The sequence below is a fragment of the Orcinus orca genome, chromosome 1 (genome assembly GCF_937001465.1).
Source record: "Orcinus orca chromosome 1, mOrcOrc1.1, whole genome shotgun sequence".
Taxonomy (NCBI): Eukaryota; Metazoa; Chordata; class Mammalia; order Artiodactyla; family Delphinidae; genus Orcinus; species Orcinus orca.
This window is the reverse complement of record NC_064559.1, coordinates 50,856,539-50,874,742: the sequence shown is the minus strand read 5'-3', so window position 1 is coordinate 50,874,742 and position 18,204 is coordinate 50,856,539. Positions and strand designations below refer to the sequence as shown.

Sequence of the window (18,204 nt, the reverse complement as noted above, 5' to 3'; positions counted from 1 at the left end):
GTGTCTGACAGGATCTCAGTGCTCCAGCTGGGTGTCAGGCCTGAGCCTCGGAAGTGGGAGAGCCAAGTTCAGGACACTGGACCACCAGAGACCTCCTGGCCCCATGTAATATCAATCGGCGAGAGCTGTCCCAGAGATCTACACCTCAACGCTAAGACCCAGCTCCACTCAACAGCAAACTCCAGTGCTGGACACCCCATGCCAAACAACTAGCAAGACAGGAACACAACCCCAAATATTAGCAGAGAGGTTGCCTAAAATCATAGTAAGTTCACAGACACCCCAAAACACACCACAGAACTCAGTCCTGCCCACCAGGAAGAAAAGATCCAGCCTTATCCACCAGAACACGGGCACTAGTCCCCTCCACCAGGAAGCCTATACAACCCACTGAACCAACCTTACCTACTGGGGTCAGACACCAAAAACAATGGGAACTACGAACCTGCAGCCTGCGAAAAGGAGACCCCAAACACAGTAAGTTAAGCAAAACAGGAAGACAGAGAAATACGCAGCAGATGAAGGAGCAAGGTAAAAACCCACCAGACCAAACAAATGAAGAGGAAACAGGCAGTCTACCTGAAAAAGAATTCAGAGTAATGACAGTAAACATAATCCAAAATCTTGGAAATAGAATGGAGAAAATACAAGAAATGTTTAACAAGGATATAGAAGAACTAAAGAGCAAACAAACAATGATGAACAACATAATAAATGAAATTAAAAATTCTCTAGAAGGAATCAATAGCAGAATAACTGAGGCAGAAAAACGGATAAGTGACCTTGAAGATAAAATAGTGGAAATAACTACCACAGAGCAGAATGAAGAAAAAAGAATGAAAAGAATTGAGGACAGTCTCAGATACCTCTGGGACAACATTAAACGCACCAACATTCGAATTATAGGGGTCCCAGAAGAAAAGACAAAGAAAGGGACTGAGAAAATATTTGAAGAGATTATAGTTGAAAACTTCCCTAATATAGGAAAGGAAATAGTCAATCAAGTCGAGGAAGCAGAGAGTCCCATACAGGATAAATCCAAGGAGAAACACGCCAAGACACATATTAATCAAACTATCAAAAATTAAATACAAAGAAAAAATATTAAAAGCAGCAAGGGAAAAGTAACAAATGACATACAAGGGAATCCCCTTAAGGTTAACAGCTGATCCTTCAGCACAAACTCTGCAAGCCAGAAAGGAGTGGCATGACATATTTAAAATGATGAAAGGGAAAAACCTACAACCAAGATTACTCTACCCAGCAAGGATCTCACTCAGATTTGACAGAGAAATTAAAACCTTTACAGACAAGCAAAAGCTCAGAGAATTCAGCACCACCAAACCAGCTTTACAACAAATGCTAAAGGAACTTCTCTAGGCAGGAAACACAAGAGAAGGAAAGGACCTACAATAACAAACCCAAAACAATTAAGAAAATGGTAATAGGAACATACATATTGATAATTACCTTAAATATAAATGGTTTAATGCTCCAACTGAAAGACCCAAACAGGCTGAATGGATACAAAAACAAGACCCATATATATGCTGTCTACAAGAGACCCACTTCAACCTAGGGACACATACAGACTGAAAGTGAAGGGATGGAAAAAGATATTCCATGCAAATGGAAATCAAAAGAAAGCTGGAGTAGCAATTCTCATATCAGACAAAATGCACTTTAAAAACTATTACAGGAGACAAAGAAGGACACTAAATAATGATCAAGGGATCAATCCAAGAAAAAAATGTAACAGTTGTAAATATTTATGCACCCAACATAGGAGCACCTCAATACATAAGGCAAAAAATGCTAACAGCCACAAAAGGGGAAATAAAGAGTAACACAATAATAGCAGGGACTTTAACACCCCACTTTCACCAATGGACAGATCAACCAAAATGAAAATTAGTAAGGAAACACAAGCTTTAAATGACACATTAAACAAGATGGACCTAACTGATATTTATAGGACATTCCATTAAAAACAACAGAATACACTTTTTTCTTAAGTGCTCATGAAACATTTTCCAGGATAGGTCATATCTTGGGTCACAAATCAAGCCTTGGTAAATTTAAGAAAATTGAAATCGTATCAAGTATCTTTCCCGACCACAACACTATGAGCCTAGATATCAGTTACAGGAAAAAAAATGTTAAAAAAGTAGAGGGGCTTCCCTGGTGGCTCACTGGTTGAGAGTCCGCCTGCCGATGCAGGGGACACGGGTTCATGCCCCAGTCCGGGAAGATCCCACATGCCATGCAGCGACTGGGCCCGTGGGCCATGGCCACTGGGCCGGTGCGACCGGAGCCTGTGCTCCGCAACGGGAGGGGCTGCAGCAGTGAGAGGCCCGCGTACCGCAAAAAAAACAAAAAACAAAAAAAAAACACATGGAGGCTAAACAACACGCTACTAAATAACCAAGAGATCACTGAAGAAATCAAAGAGGAAATCAAAAAATACCTAGAAACAAATGACAATGAAAACACGATGACCCCAAACCTATGGGATGCAGCAAAAGCAGTTCTAAGAGGGAAGTTCATAGCAATACAATCCTACCTCAATAAACAAGAAAAATCTCAAACAACCTAACCTTACACTAAAGCAATTAGAGAAAGAAGACCAAAAAATCCCCAAAGTTAGCAGAAGGAAAGAAATCATAAAGATCAGATCAGAAATAAATGAAAGGGAAATGTAGGCAATGATAGCAAAGATCAATAAAACTAAAAGCTGGTTCTTTGAGAAGATAAACAAAATTGATAAACCATTAGCCAGATGCATGAAGTGAAAAAGGGAGAAGACAAATCAACAGAATTAGAAATGAAAAAGGAGAAGTAACAACTGACACTGCAGAAATACAAAGGATCATGAGAGATTACTAAAAGCATCTATATGCCAATAAAATGGACAATCTGGAAGAAATGGACATATTAGTAGAAAAGCACAACCTTCCAGGACTGAACCCAGAAGAAGAAATAGAAAATGTAAACAGACCAATCACAAGCACTGAAATTGAAACTGTGATTAAAAATCTTCCAACAAACAAAAGCCCAGGATCAGACGGCTTCACAGGCAAATTCTATCAAACATTTACAAAAGAGTTAAGACCTATTCTTCTCAAACTCTTCCAAAATATAGCAGAGGGAGGAACACTCCCAAATTCCTTCTACGAGGCCACCATCATGCTGATACCAAAACCAGACAAAGATGTTACAAAAAAAGAAAACTACAGGCCAGTATCACTAATGAACATAGATGTGAAAATCCTCAACAAAATACTAGCAAACAGAATACAGAAGCACATTAAAAGGATCATATACCATGATAAAGTGGGGGTTATCCCAGGAATGCAAGGATTCTTGAATATATGCAAATCAATCAATGTGATACACCATATTAACAAACTGAAGAATAAAAACCATATGATAATCTCAACAGATGCAGAAAAAGCTTTCAAAAAATTCAACACCCATTTATGATAAAAACTCTCCAAAAGTAGGCATAGAGGGAACTTACCTCAACATTTTATAAAGGCTATATATGACAAACGCACAGCCAACATCGCTCTCAATGGTGAAAAACTGAAACCATTTCCACTCACATCAGGAGTAAGAGAAGGTTGCCCACTCTCACCACTATTATTCAACATAGTTTTAGAAGTTTTAGCCACAGCAATCAGAGACAAAAAAGAAATAAAAGGAATCCAAATCAGAAAAGAAGACGTGAAACTGTCACTGTTTGCAGATGACATAATACTATACATAGAGAATCCTAAAGATGCTACCAGAAAACTACTAGAGCTAATCAATGAATCTGGTAAAGTAGCAGGATACAAAATTAATGCACAGATATCTCTTGCAATCCTATACACTAGTGATGAAAAAACTGAAACTGAAATTAAGGAAACACTCCCACTTACCACTGCAACAAAAAGAATAAAAAACCTAGGAATAAACCTACCTAAGCAGACAAAAGACCTGTACGCAGAAAACTATAAGACACTAATGAAAGAAATTAAAGTTGATACAAACAGATGGAGAGATATACCATGTTCTTGGATTGGAAGAATCAAACATTGTGAAAATGACTCTACTACCCAAAGCAATCTACAGATTTAATGCAATCACTATCAAACTACCAATGGCATTTTTCAGAGAACTAGAACAAAAAATGTCACAATTTGTATGGAAACATAAATGACCTCGAACAGCCAAAGCAATCTTGAGAAAGAAAAACGGAGCTGGAGGAATTGGGCTCCCTGACTTTAGACTATACTACAAAGCTACAGTAATAAAGACAGTATGGTACTGGCACAAAAACAGAAATATAGGTCAATGGAACAGGATAGAAAGCCCAGAGATAAACCCACGCACATATGGTCACGTTATCTTTGATAAAGGAGGCAAGAATATATAATGGAGAAAAGACAGCCTCTTGAATAAGTGGTGCTGGGAAAACTGGATAGCTACATGTAAAAGAATGAAATTAGAACACTCCCTAACACTGTACACAAAAATAAACTCAAAATGGATTAAAGGCCTAAATGTAAGGCCAGACACTATAAAACTCTTAGAGGAAAACATAGGCAGAACCCTCTGTGACATATATCACAGCAAGATCCTTTTTGACCCACATCCTAGAGAAATGGAAGTAAAAACAAAAATAAACAAATGGGACCTAATGAAACTTGAAAGCTTTCGACAGCAAAGGAAACCATAAACAAGACGAAAAGACAACCCTCAGAATGGGAGAAAGTATTTGCAAATGAAGCAACTGACAAAGGATTAATCTCTAAAATATACAAGCAGCTCATGCAACTCAATATCAAAAAAACAAACAACCCAATGCCAAAATAGGCAGAAGACCTAAATATACATTTCTTCCAAGAAGATATACAGACTACCAACAAACACATAAAAGGATGCTCAACATCACTAATTAATAGAGAAATGCAAATCAGAACTACAATGAGGTATCACCTCACACCAGTCAGAATGGCCATCATCAAAAAAATCTATAAACAATAAATGCTGGAGAGGGTGTGGAGAAAAGGGAACACTCTTGCACTGTTAGTGGGAATGTAAATTGATACTGTTAGTGGGAATGTAAGTTGATACTGTTCTCTATGGAGAACAGTATGAAGGTTCCTTAAAAAACTAAAAATAGAACTATCATATCACCCAGCAATCCCACTACTGTGCTTATACCCTGAGAAAACCATAATTCAAAAAAAGTCATGTACCAAAATGTTCATTGCAGTACTATTTACAATAGCCAGGACATGGAAGCAACCTAAGTGTCCACTGACAGATGAATGGGTAAAGAAGATGTGGCTCATATATACAATGTAATACTACTCAGCCATAAAAAGAAACAAAATTGAGTTATTTGTAGTGAGGTGGATGGACTAGAGTCTGTCATACAGAATGAAGTAAGTCAGAAAGAGAAAAACAAATACTGTATGCTAACAGATATATATGGAATCTAAAAAGGTTCTGAAGAACCTAGGGGCAGGACAGGAATAAAGATGCAGACGTAGAAAATAGACTTGAGGACACGGGAAGGGGAAGGATAAGCCGGGACGAAGTGAGAGAATGGCACTGACATATATACACTACGAAATGTAAAATACATAGCTAGTGGGAAGCAGCTGCATAGAACAGGGAGATCAGGTTGGTGCTTTGTGACCATCTAGAGGGGTGAAATAGGGAGAGTGGGAGGGAGGCTGAAGAGGGAGGGGATATGGGGATATATATATACATATAGCTGACTCACTTTGTTATACAGCAGAAACTAACACAACAATGTAAAGCAATTACACTCCTATAAAGATGTTCAAAAAAAAAAAAAGGCGGCCAACAGGTGAGCAGCATGTCAAGTTCTTCAGAACCAGTGGAACTCAGCATACCATAAGCTAGGAGTGTGCTGAGAAATAAGTGGAGAGGTAAGCAAGGTCCAGATCATGAAGGGTTTTATAGGGCAAATTAAATTTAGATTTTACCTTAGAATAATAAAAGTAACAAGAGAACATTTGAAAATTAGCATTTCATTCTTTTTTTCCCTAATTTATTTATTTATTTTTGGCTGTGTTGGGTCTTCATTGCAGTGCGTGGACTTCTCATTGCAGTGGCTTCTCTAGTTGCAGAGCATGGGCTCTAGGCGCACGAGCTTCAGTAGTTGTGGCTCGCGGGCTCTAGAGCAGAGGCTCAGTAGTTGCGGCGCACGGGCTCAGTTGCTCCGCGGCATGTGGGATCTTCCCGGACCAAGGCTCGAACCCGTGTCCCCTGCATTGGCAGGCGGATTCTCAACCTCTGCGCCACCAGGGAAGCCCCTGAAAATTAGCATTTTAGAAAGAATCTCCAGATGAAAAGTGGGAAATGTATCGAAGGACATCAAGATTAGAAGCAGGGATATAGTTGAGAGCTGCTGAAATAATTTAATAAGCTTGTGTGTTGGCAATGCTGAAATAGAGAAGTGGATAGATTTGAGGTACACTTAGCAGGCAGAACCTATAGGACTTCAGTGGGTGTGAAAATGAGAGAAGAATAAAGGATGAGTCCTGGAGTACTGGGTGGATGCTGATGCCAATTACGGGGGGGCGGGGGCGGTGGCTGTTGAGAGATGGTAAGTTCAGTGTTAGACACTGTGCATTTGAAGTGTCTGAGGGGTGTCCAAGAAATATATGTTGCTGCAGCTACTGGCTGAGAGACAGGTTGGAGATAAAGAGGTCTTCTATTTTGTCTGTGAAATAAGGGAAAATGTGAGAGTAAGAAAGACCGTAAGACTTGCCAGTCAAAATTAAAGATGGATACCATGATTTATGATAATATCCAGGCTGAGTAATTTTTTTTTCTAGCTTTGCCCAGACCCAGAGTGTAGATGTATAGAAGGCAGGCAACTGTAATCAGAATTAGCATTTTGCCAGGTGAAAAACAGGGAATGGGAATGAAGATGAGGATAATTGCATGAGAGTGGACAAAATGAACTAAAATGGGAGAAGGCAGATCAGTCAAGGGACTCAGGATTTCCATAAAGCCAAATAAGAGATTTAGAGTGAAATGAATTGGAGAGTACAATTAGAACTGAAAATTTCAGACTTGATGAAAAGTTCAGGGTGAGCCCAGGAGGCCGAGGGGACTAAAGTGGAAGGGATATGCCAACAAATATTATGTAAAGGAAAAGCATTTTGTATCTATCTTTAGTATAATTTATACTAAATTAAAAAGCAAACTCCTAAATAAGACAAGGATGCCCACTTTTACTACTTTTATTCAACACAGTACTAGAAGGTCTAGTCAGAGCAGTTAGGCAAGAAGATGAAATAAAAGGCATCCAAGTTGGAAAGGAAGAAGTAAAATTATCTCTGTTCATAGAGAACATATCTTGTATGTAGAAAACCCTTAAGATTCCACAAAAAGCTGTTAGAACTAATAAGCAAATTCAGCCAAGTTGCAGGATAAAGAATCAACACACAAAAATCACTTGCATTTCTAAACACTAACAATGAATAATCAAAAAAAGAAATTTAGAAAATAGCTTCATTTACAATAGTGTCAAAAAAGAATAAAATACTCAGGAATAAACTAAACCAAGGAGGCAAACGTACTGTATACTGAAAATTATAAAACAATGCTGAAAGAAATTAGAGACACAAAAAAGGCCATTCCATGGATTGGAAGACTTACCATTGTTAAGATGACAATACAGGTATCTCTTGCTTTTCAAAAGTCTGCTTTATGCCACTTCACTTTTACTAAAGACCTACATTAGTACCTGTTTTTGCTAACCGAAAGAAATCTAAAGACGATTTTTGCTTTTACAAAAAAAGGTGAAAAGCAAAACCAGCGCTCGCCCTTTGTTTTGCAGCTGGCTATTGTAGAGGCAGCGTGCACCCTGAGCACTAAGAGCGGCACCATCTAGCTCCTTCTCCAGGAACTACACTGTGCATCTCAGCACGAAGCCACCATAACTTTTAACTGTGTGAGCATCTGTGCTTTATCTCAGTTTACTTTGTGCGTTCGTTAGCAAGATGTGTCCTAAGGTAATTGCTTCTTTGCTTTACATCATTTTGGCTTACAAAAGGTTTCGTAGGAATGATTTACTTTCAGAGAGCAAGGGAAACCTGTACTCCCCAAATCGATCTATAGATTCAATGCAACCTCCATCAAAACCCCAATGACTTTTTCGTAGAATTAGAAAAATCCATCCTAAAATTCATATGGAAACTTAAGGGACCCAGAATAGCCAAAACCATCTTGAAAAAGAAAAACAAGTTGGAAGTCTCACACTTCCTGATTTCAAAAATTACTACAAAGCTACAGTAATCAAACCAGGGTAGTAGTGGCATAAAGACAGACATATAGACCAATGGAATAGAATAGAGATCCCAAACTCTTGCATATATGGTCAAGTGATTTCTGACAAGGGGTGTCAGGACCATTCAGTGAAGAAAAGACAGCCTTTCAATAAATGGCGCTGGGAAAACTGAATATCCACATGCAAAAAAATGAAGCTGGACCCTTACGTTACCTTTTACTTGGGTCAAAAAACAAAGCTAAAATCATAAAGCTCTTAAAGAAAACCTGGGAAAAAGCTTCATGGCATGGCATTTTGCAATGATTTCTTGGATATGACACCAAAAACACAGGCAACAAAAGGAAAAATACATAAGTTGAACTTCATCAAAATTTTAAACTATTGTGCATCAAAGGACACTATTATCAGCAGAGTGAAAGAAAACCCAAAGAACGGGAGAAAATATTTGTAAACCATGCATCTGATAAGGGGGTGATATCCAGACTATATAAAGACTTCTTACAGCTTAACAACAAAAAAAACCCAAACAACCCAATTAAAGAATGGGCAAAGGACATGAATAGACATTTCTCCAAAGAAGATATACAAATGGCCAAAACTGATTGTTCAACATTAATAATGTTCAACATCATTAATCATTATGGAAGTGAAATTAAAACCACAATGAGATACCACTTCACACCCACCAGGATGGCTAATATCAGAAATACAGAAAATAACAAGTGTTGGTAAGGATTTGGAGAAACTGGAACAATTGTGCATTGTTGATGGGAAGGTAGAATGGTGCAGCCACTGTGGAAATGGTATGGTGATTCTTCAAAACATTAAACGAAGAATTACCATATGATCCAGCAATTCCACTTCTGGGTATATACTCAAAGAAGTGAAAGCAAGGATTCAAACAGACATTTGTTACCCATATTCATAGAAGTATTAATCACAACAGCCAAAAGATGAAAGTCACCTAAGTGTCTGTAGATGGATATCTGGATAAACAAAATATGGTATACACATACAATGCAACATTATTTAGTTTTAAAAAGGAAAGAAGTTCTGACACATGCTACATCAGGGACGAACCTTGAAGACATTATGCTAAGCGAAATAAGCCAGTCACAAAAGGACAAATATTGTATGATTCTACTTGTATGAGGTATCTACAGTAGTCAAATTCATGAAGAGAGAAAGTAGAATGGTGGCTGCCAGGGGCTCAGGGGGTGGGGTGGGGAATGGGGAGCTAGTTATGAGTACAGAGTTTCAATTGGAGAAGATGAATAGGTTCTAGAGATGAATGGTGGTGACGGTTAAACACCGTAAAAGTAGTTAATGCCACAGAACTGTACACTTAAAATGGTTAAGGCGGTAAATTTTATGTTATATATATTTTGCCACAGTCAAAAAAAAAAGAGAGAAAAAGAAAGAAAGAAAATTTCGGGGTAAATCTTAATGACCTTGGATTTGGCAAAGGTTTCTTAGGTATGATGCCAAAAGCACAACCAACAAAAGGAAATAGATACACTGGACTTCATCAAAATTAAAAACTTTACATGCACCAAAGGGCACTATTAAGAAAGCGAAAAAACAGCCCACGAAAAGGGAGAAGATATCTGCAAATCATACATCTGATAATGGTCTAATGTCCAGAATATATATAAAGAATTTTTAGATCTTAAATATAAAAGACAACTCAGTTTAAAAAGGGGTGAAACACTTAAATAGACATTTTTCCAAAGAAGACATATAAACTGTCAACAAGTACATGAAAAGATACTCAGCATCATTAGTCATTAGGGAAATGCAAATCAAATCCATACCATGATGAGATATCACTTCATGCCCATTAGAATGGCTAATGAACAGAAAAATAATGTGTATTGGCGAAGAAGTGGAAAAACTGGAACACTCGTGAATTGCTGGCGGGAATGTAAAATGGTGTAGCTCCTGTGGAAAAGTTTGGAGGTTCCTCAAAAAGTTAAACATCAAATTACCATATAACTTAAATTCTCCTCCTAGGTACAGAACCAAAAGAACTGAAAACGAGTGTTTAAACAAAAACATGTACACAAATTGTTCACCGCAATTATTCACAACTGCCAAAGGGTGGAAACAACCCAACTGCTCATCAACTGATGAATTGATAAAATGTGGTCTATCCATACAACGGAATATTATTTAGCCACAAAAAGGAATGAAGGGAGTTCCGGGAAGATGGCGGAAGAGTAAGACGCGGAGATCACCTTCCTCCCCACAGATACACCAGAAATACATCTACGCGTGGAACAACTCCTACGGAGCACCTACTGAACGCTGGCAGAAGACCTCAGACCTCCCAAAAGGCAAGGAACCCCCCACGTACCTGGTTAGGGCAAAAGAAAAAACTAAACAGAGACAAAAGGATAGGGACGGGTCCTGCACCAGCGGGAGAGAGCTGTGAAGGAGGAAAAGTGTCCACACACTAGGAAGCCCCTTCGCGGGTGGAGACTTCGGGAGGCGGAGTGGGGGAGCTTGGGAGCCGCGGAGGAGGGCACAGCAACAGGGGTGCGGAGGGCAAAGCGGACAGATTCCAGCGCAGAGGATCGGGCCGACCGGAACTCACCAACCGAGAGGCTTTTCTGCTCGCCCGCCGGGGCGGGCGGGACTGGGAGCTGAGGCTCCGGCTTTTGTGGGAGCGCCGGGAGAGGACTGAGGTTGGCGGCGTGAACACAGCCTGCAGGGCGTTAGTGCACCGCGGCTAGCCGGGAGAGAGTCCGGGGAAAAGTCTGGACCTGCCGAAGAGGCAAGAGACTTTTACGTCCCTCTTTGTTTCCTGGTGCACGAGGAGAGGGGATTAAGAACGCTGCTTGAGAGAGCTCCAGGGACAGGCGCGAGCCGCGGCTAAAAGTGCGGAGCCCAGAGACAGACATGAGACGCTAAGGCCGCTGCTGCCGCCACCGGGAGGCCTGTGTGCGAACACAGGTCACTAGCCACACGCCCTTCCGGGGAGCCTGTGCAGCCCGCCACTGCCAGGGTCCCGGGATCCAGGGACAACTCGCCCGGGAGATCGCACGGCGCGCCTCAGGCTGCAACGTCACGCCGGCCTCTGCCGCTGCAGGCCCACCCCACACTCCGTGACCCTCCCTACCCCCCGGCCTGAGTGAGCCAGAGCCTCCGAATCAGCGGCTCCTTTAACCCCGTCCTGTCTGAGCAAAGAACAGACGCCCTCCGGCGACCTACATGCACAGGCGGGGCCAAATCCAAAGCTGAGCCCCTGGGAGCTGTGAGAACAAAGAAGAGAAAGGGAAATCTCTCCCAGCAGCCTCAGAAGCAGCGGATTAAAGCTCCACAATCAACTTGATATACCCTGCATCTGTGGAATACCTGAATAGTCAACGAATCATCCCAAATTAAGGAGCCCTGTGGATGAAAGGCTCTTGGTGCTGCAGCCAGGAGTCAGTGCTGTGCCTCTGAGGTGGGAGAGCCAACTTCAGGACACTGGTCCACAAGAGGCCTCCCAGCTGCACATAATATCAAACAGCAAAAATCTCCGAGAGATCTCCATCTCAACGCCAGCACCCAGCTTCACTCAACGACCAGCAAGCTACAGTGCTGGACATCCTATGCCAAACAACTAGCAAGACACAAACACAACCCCACCCATTAGCAGAGAGGCTGCCCAAAATCATAGTAAGTCTACAGACACCCCAAAACACACCACCAGACGTGGACCTGCCCACCAGAAAGACAAGATCCAGCCTCATCCACCAGAACACAGGCACTAGTACCCTCCACCAGGAAGCCGACACAACCCACTGAACCAACCTTAGCCACTGGGGACAGACACAAAAAACAACAGGAACTACGAACCTTCAGCCTGCAAAAAAGGAGACCACAAACACAGTAAGATAAGCAAAATGAAAAGACAGAAAAACACACAGCAGATGAAGGAGCAAGATAAAAACCCACCAGACCTAACAAATGAAGAGGAAATAGGCAGTCTACCTGAAAAAGAATTCAGAATAATGATAGTAAGGTTGATCCGAAATCTTGGAGATAGAATGGACAATAGAATGGACAAAATGCAAGAATCAGTTAACAAGGACCTAGAAGAACTAAAGATGAAACAGGCAACGATGAACAACACAATAAATGAAATTAAAAGTACTCTAGATGGGATCAATAGCAGAATAACTGAGGCAGAAGAACGGATAAGTGACCTGGAAGATAAAATAGTGGAAATAACTACTGCAGAGCAGAATAAAGAAAAAAGAATGAAAAGAACTGAGGACAGTCTCAGAGACCTCTGGGACAACATTAAACGCACCAACATTCAAATTATAGGGGTTCCAGAAGAAGAAGAGAAAAAGAAAGGGACTGAGAAAATATTTGAAGAGATTATAGTTGAAAACTTCCCTAATATGGGAAAGGAAATAGTTAATCAAGTCCAGGAAGCACAGAGAGTCCCATACAGGATAAATCCAAGGAGAAATACGCCAAGACACATATTAATCAAACTGTCAAAAATTAAATACAAAGAAAACATATTAAAAGCAGCAAGGGAAAAACAACAAATAACACACAAGGGAATCCCCATAAGGTTAACAGCTGATCTTTCAGCAGAAACTCTGCAAGCCAGAAGGGAGTGGCAGGACATATTGAAAGTGTTGAAGGAGAAAAACCTGCAACCAAGATTACTCTACCCAGCAAGGATCTCATTCAGATTTGATGGAGAAATTAAAACCTTTACAGACAAGCAAAAGCTGAGAGAGTTCAGCACCACCAAACCAGCTCTACAACAACTGCTAAAGGAACTTCTCTAGGCAAGAAACACAAAAGAAGGAAAAGACCTACAATAACAAACCCCAAACAATTAAGAAAATGGGAATGGGAACACACATATCGATAATTACCTTAAATGTAAATGGACTAAATGCTCCCACCAAAAGACACAGATTGGCTGAATGGATACAAAAACAAGACCCATATATTTGCTGTCTACAAGAGACCCACTTCAGACCTAGAGACACATACAGACTGAAAGTAAGGGGATGGAAAAAGGTATTTCATGCAAATGGAAACCAAAAGAAAGCTGGAGTAGCAATTCTCATATAAGTTATATATATATATATATGTAGTTTGCTTGAGTGCAGTGTTTTTTGTTTTCTGTACTGAATTCATTAGCATGGGTCGGTATAAAATTTAGCATAGGTCAATATGTAATTTGTAAACTAATAAGGTCTTAAAAGTGAGGAATTAAGTCTTTTAAATTTAATTATTTATTGTAAAGAGCAGAATAGCATACATAAACAGGTGCCTAAGGAAAACTTGTATTCTAATATGGAACTCTCATGAACACCTTTTTTTTTTTTTTTTTTCTTCTAACGGTATGATAGTAGGCCATTTGATTATTTTTACGGCTTTAACTTTACAACAATGAAATATTCGTAAATTTTAAAAAGTATTTTTCTTTATTTGATGCGGGTGGGATACTGGAGAAATGAAAGGTCAAACATCGATTGAGGAATCCATACTTGTCTATATATTGTGTACTTTTATTTCAAGAACTGATTTAAAATTCCTAAAAGGATGCTATAATAAGTTATTATGCCATTTTACAGACTGAATTAAGTGAATTTCAGGGAGGTATGAAACTTGCCTAAGGCTATCCAGCTACCAAGCGGTAGAAGTGAGAATTAAATCCAGGTATACCTATAAAAAAAAAAAAAAAAAGAAGGCGAGGGCAGCACCAGGGTATGGGGTTGTTAGTTTTATAGGGGTGAGTAATTTCATACGCTGATGAGTGGGAGGAGTATTCCAGCTATTTTGGGGAAGGGGTGGGGATTTCTAGGAATTGAGCCACCGCCCACTTTTTGACCTTTATGATCATCCTTGGAACTGTTGTGGCACCTGTGGGTGTGTCGCTTAGCTTGCTGATGTGTTACAATGAGTGTATACTGAGGCTCAAGGTCTAGTGGAAGTAGACTCGTCCGCCATCTTGGACCTATTTTGTTCTAATCAGTTTATGTTGTGTCCTCGGGCTATGTAATTCTTTTAAAGGTTGTGCCCTGCCCCCTTTCCTCCTGTTTCATATTGAATATATAATATTTACCAGAGTATGTTTTAATAATTAATACATGATATATTGTATAATTAATTTATATATCATATATATAATGATATCTATAGGTATTTGTTCTAATAAGTCATTAAAAATAAATGAATATTCAAAAAAAAAAAAAAAAGGAATGAAGTACTGTTACATGTTACAACATGGATAATCCTTGAAAATATGCCAAGTGAAGGAAGCCAGAAACAAAGGCCACATATTTTATGACTCCATTTATATGAAATATCTAGAAGAGGCAAATCCACTGAGAAAGCAGATTAGTTGTTGCTAAGGTCTGGAGTGAGGGGGAAATAGGGAGTGACCACTTAATGGGTACAAAGCGTACTTCTGGGGTGATGAAAATGCTGCAGGACAAGACAGTAGTGATGGTTGCACATTGTTAAATGCCACTCGACTGTACACTTTAAAATTGTTAATATGGTAAATTTTACTTTATGTGGATTTTACCCCAATTTTTTTAAAAAAACTCCCTTTTCATCACTCTTACCTGACAGTTAATATCAGCTCTATGTTGTAGCAGGACTGTGACTAGTTCCTTATGTCCTCGATCACAAGCCCAATGGAGTAGAGCTCTGCCCTAAAAACACAGAAAAAGATAAATGAATTTGTTAATCCAGTGTGGGACCATATAATAGATATAAGGTCTGAAGAAAGACAGAGTAATATGCAAAAATGTAGATTAACTATTCTAAGAATGATTGATATAAAATGTTCTATGGGAAAATCAGCAGACTGGAAATCAATAGAAAGTCCTGAGTTCTACTTCTGGAATCTGTTCTGTACTAGCCCAGTGACTTTCTTCAGCCTGAACAGCTTCCTCACCCACAACGTGGGGTAACACTAACAACAATAATACCAATAACATTTGTTGAATGAATGAGTTACAAAATAATGCTTTGTAAATTTTAAAGTACTCTATAAAGGTAAGAGATAGTTTTAAATTATGTCCACTTCTGGTGAAAAAAATCCTATGGATAAAAAAAAAATAAGTACTTAAACCGAGGTAGAGATCATAATCTAAATGCAGTTTATCTAAATTTACTCAAGTTTATTCCTTAAAATGTAAGAAAATTTAATCACTTTGAAACTAAGCATTTCCCCTTCATATCCCAAATTTACACCCTGAAATATCCCCAAAACATTAGTAAAGTCTGCTAGTGTTTGTCTTCAAATGCTGACTGTGAAAGCCACTTGTAAAACAGAATAGATATTAACTGTCAGGAGACAAAAGTACTAAATATGAAACATTAATTTTAACTGTTGTCTACCAAGGATGAATGGTTACTCTCAATGTGTTAATTCTTTTCTCCACTGTCAGACATCTTGGTTTAGTTAATGAAAGGAGCCTACTCAGTCCAAAGAATAAACAAAACCCCCAAAGCTAAGGGCTTTTCTGAAGAAATGAGTGATGTATGGCTTAACACTACTTTTTTCAGGGTGGTAGTGATGTCATTTTTTAAAGAATGGAATGTTTTTCCAAATTAAGTTGAAATCCCTGCTTTATGTCATTTTAGAAAAGATTTAAGGAGATATAAGCTGGGACAAAGATGACTTTAAAGTAAAAAGCACTTTTCAAGAAAGCTTTTCTAAACTCACACACTTCACCTTACAGACTCTCTTCACATACCTATTAGTTCAACTAATCAAACCAGGAACTATTCTTGAAACAAACAAACAAAAAGTAAGACAACTTCTTCCTTACAAATTGTCCTTTTCTTTTTCTTTCATTTGCTCAATTTATTTTTACTTACCTGTGAATATCTGTTTTGCAATAGGCTTACACAAAATCCAAAGAGGAAGGGAAGCAAAAAATTTAAAACGTGGGCAAATCATTCACAGTTTATTGTAACAGCAAAACTACTTTGCTCAGAGCCCACTAAAAATTTTTTAAATGGAGACAATTCTAAAAGTCAAGTAAAAAATGTATTGTGGAGTAGAGAATAGAGTTGCCTATGTTAAATGTTCTCCAGCTCTAACGTGTACTGATTTAGTGTTACTAGAGCACTAATTTCAAAACCCTCTATACGAATAGATAGATATTCTAATTAGACTCTCAGAACTAATACCAATGTATAAAATATTTTATAGTTCAATGTAATTGTTTCACAGCTTTTACATTAAAATAATCAGATAAAATGTCAAAGTCTGTATCATTCTTAGTTCTAATTTTAACTGTACATTTTATGGCTATTATGTTAAATTATTAATAAGAATTACTACATAGTTAAAATGATGCCTGATAGACTTACACAGGGAACCTACCAGAAGTACCTAATAGTTAAGTAAGAAAACATAATATTAATATATCTAGTATTTTTACTACAAGATGTACAGATAATTTCTATTTCTCAACCAGATTCCTGATTTCTCCTTAGGTTTAACCCAATAGAGTTACATAGACTAATGCTAAATTATAAATCCTTAGCTGTTTCGGTGGGAAAGCAGACAAGCAACGCATTTTACTGTTAATGGGGAGTTATATTTTAAATTTCCCATATGTGGTGCCAAAAATTTACTTTACACGAAACACCTATGACTGGACCTCAGTAGTGATTTTCACTTTGGATATATTTTCTAGAAGGGTGGCACTTGTATAGCAATGTTTTAAGGAGGATGATGTGCTCTCAGACATTTACACTATGCTTTTTAACAGGTTTTCTGACCTGAAATGTAATTAATTTTTGTAACACATTATTTTAATGGTACACTAATTAACCTTGAATTAGAATGAATTCTCTGATAATGACTTTCTGCAGAAGGGCTGAAGATAGCTACATTAAGACCACCTAATGATTAATATTTTTATGCAGCATTAAGAAGTTCAAAAACAAGAGCAGGATTAAACATACTTGTAAATAAGCATAGATAAAGTAAATCAGGCTTTGGAATTTTTGCCTTCAAATATCCTGCATTTAAATGAACAAAGATCAGCACAACCAGGTATCTGAATGTGATAACTCTTTACTTCTTCAAATTGTAGAGTTCCTGTAAACATACTCTAAGATTATTAGTTCAAGTAATAAATAACCAGTAATTTGCAAAGAAGATATCTGCATATCTATCTATCTATAGAAATCTATCTATCTATAGATATCTGCATATCTATCTATAGATATCTATCTATCTATAGATATCTGCATATCTATCTATCTATCCTCATAACCCCTACTGATAAAATCAGTAAATAAACACCTGTGGTTTCTCTCCTTTCTCTTTGTTAACCATAAACATATATGGACCAATATAATGCAATTATTAAATTTACTAAATTAGTTTAGATACAGGATTCCATAATTTCTCTTCCAGAAGGAAAACCATCAATTAGGTGCACATTAAATTTATATTTGCTTAAAGATTTTATACAAACTTATGAGATATTTTACCTATTTTTAGACATAATTGTTTTATCTTCTATGAATGATATAATCTCTTACAAATTTTCAAGTTAAATTTATTTTTACTGTTACCACAAAAGCTGACAATTGTTTGTCTGCTTCTAGTTTTAATAACTTCTGAAAGAATATCGCAGAACTATTTGGGACATTTGTGGGGAAAGCCATTATTAAAAGGAATCTTTGTTAGGTCAGCAGAAAACCACAAGCACTGTTTGGAGAGCTCTGGATAAATTCTGGAATTCAAATACAGTAAAACACAGCAGGGAAGAAAGAGTTCCCATCTGTTAACCAAGGGTGCAAATACCGTCTTAACTCAGACAGATGAATGACTCTAAAGTGCTTGGAAAGTGCAGGGTGGCAGCTAACCTATTAAGTGGTATTACTTT

General features: G+C 38.4%; 1 protein-coding gene across 16 annotated transcripts in view; it reads right to left on the bottom strand.

Moving 5' to 3' along the window:
* Positions 1-18,204, bottom strand: part of ACBD6 (acyl-CoA binding domain containing 6) — a 245,080-nt gene that overhangs the window by 124,282 nt on the left and 102,594 nt on the right. For all 16 annotated transcript variants that reach the window (XR_004483306.2, XR_004483307.2, XR_007472641.1 and 13 more), the window contains one exon: positions 14,911-15,000. Coding sequence is in view for 12 of the 16 variants with exons in the window: in XM_033428206.2 (XP_033284097.1) it covers positions 14,911-15,000 (90 nt within the window). In the remaining 4 variants the exon portion in view is untranslated. The remainder of the gene's footprint in view (positions 1-14,910; positions 15,001-18,204) is intronic.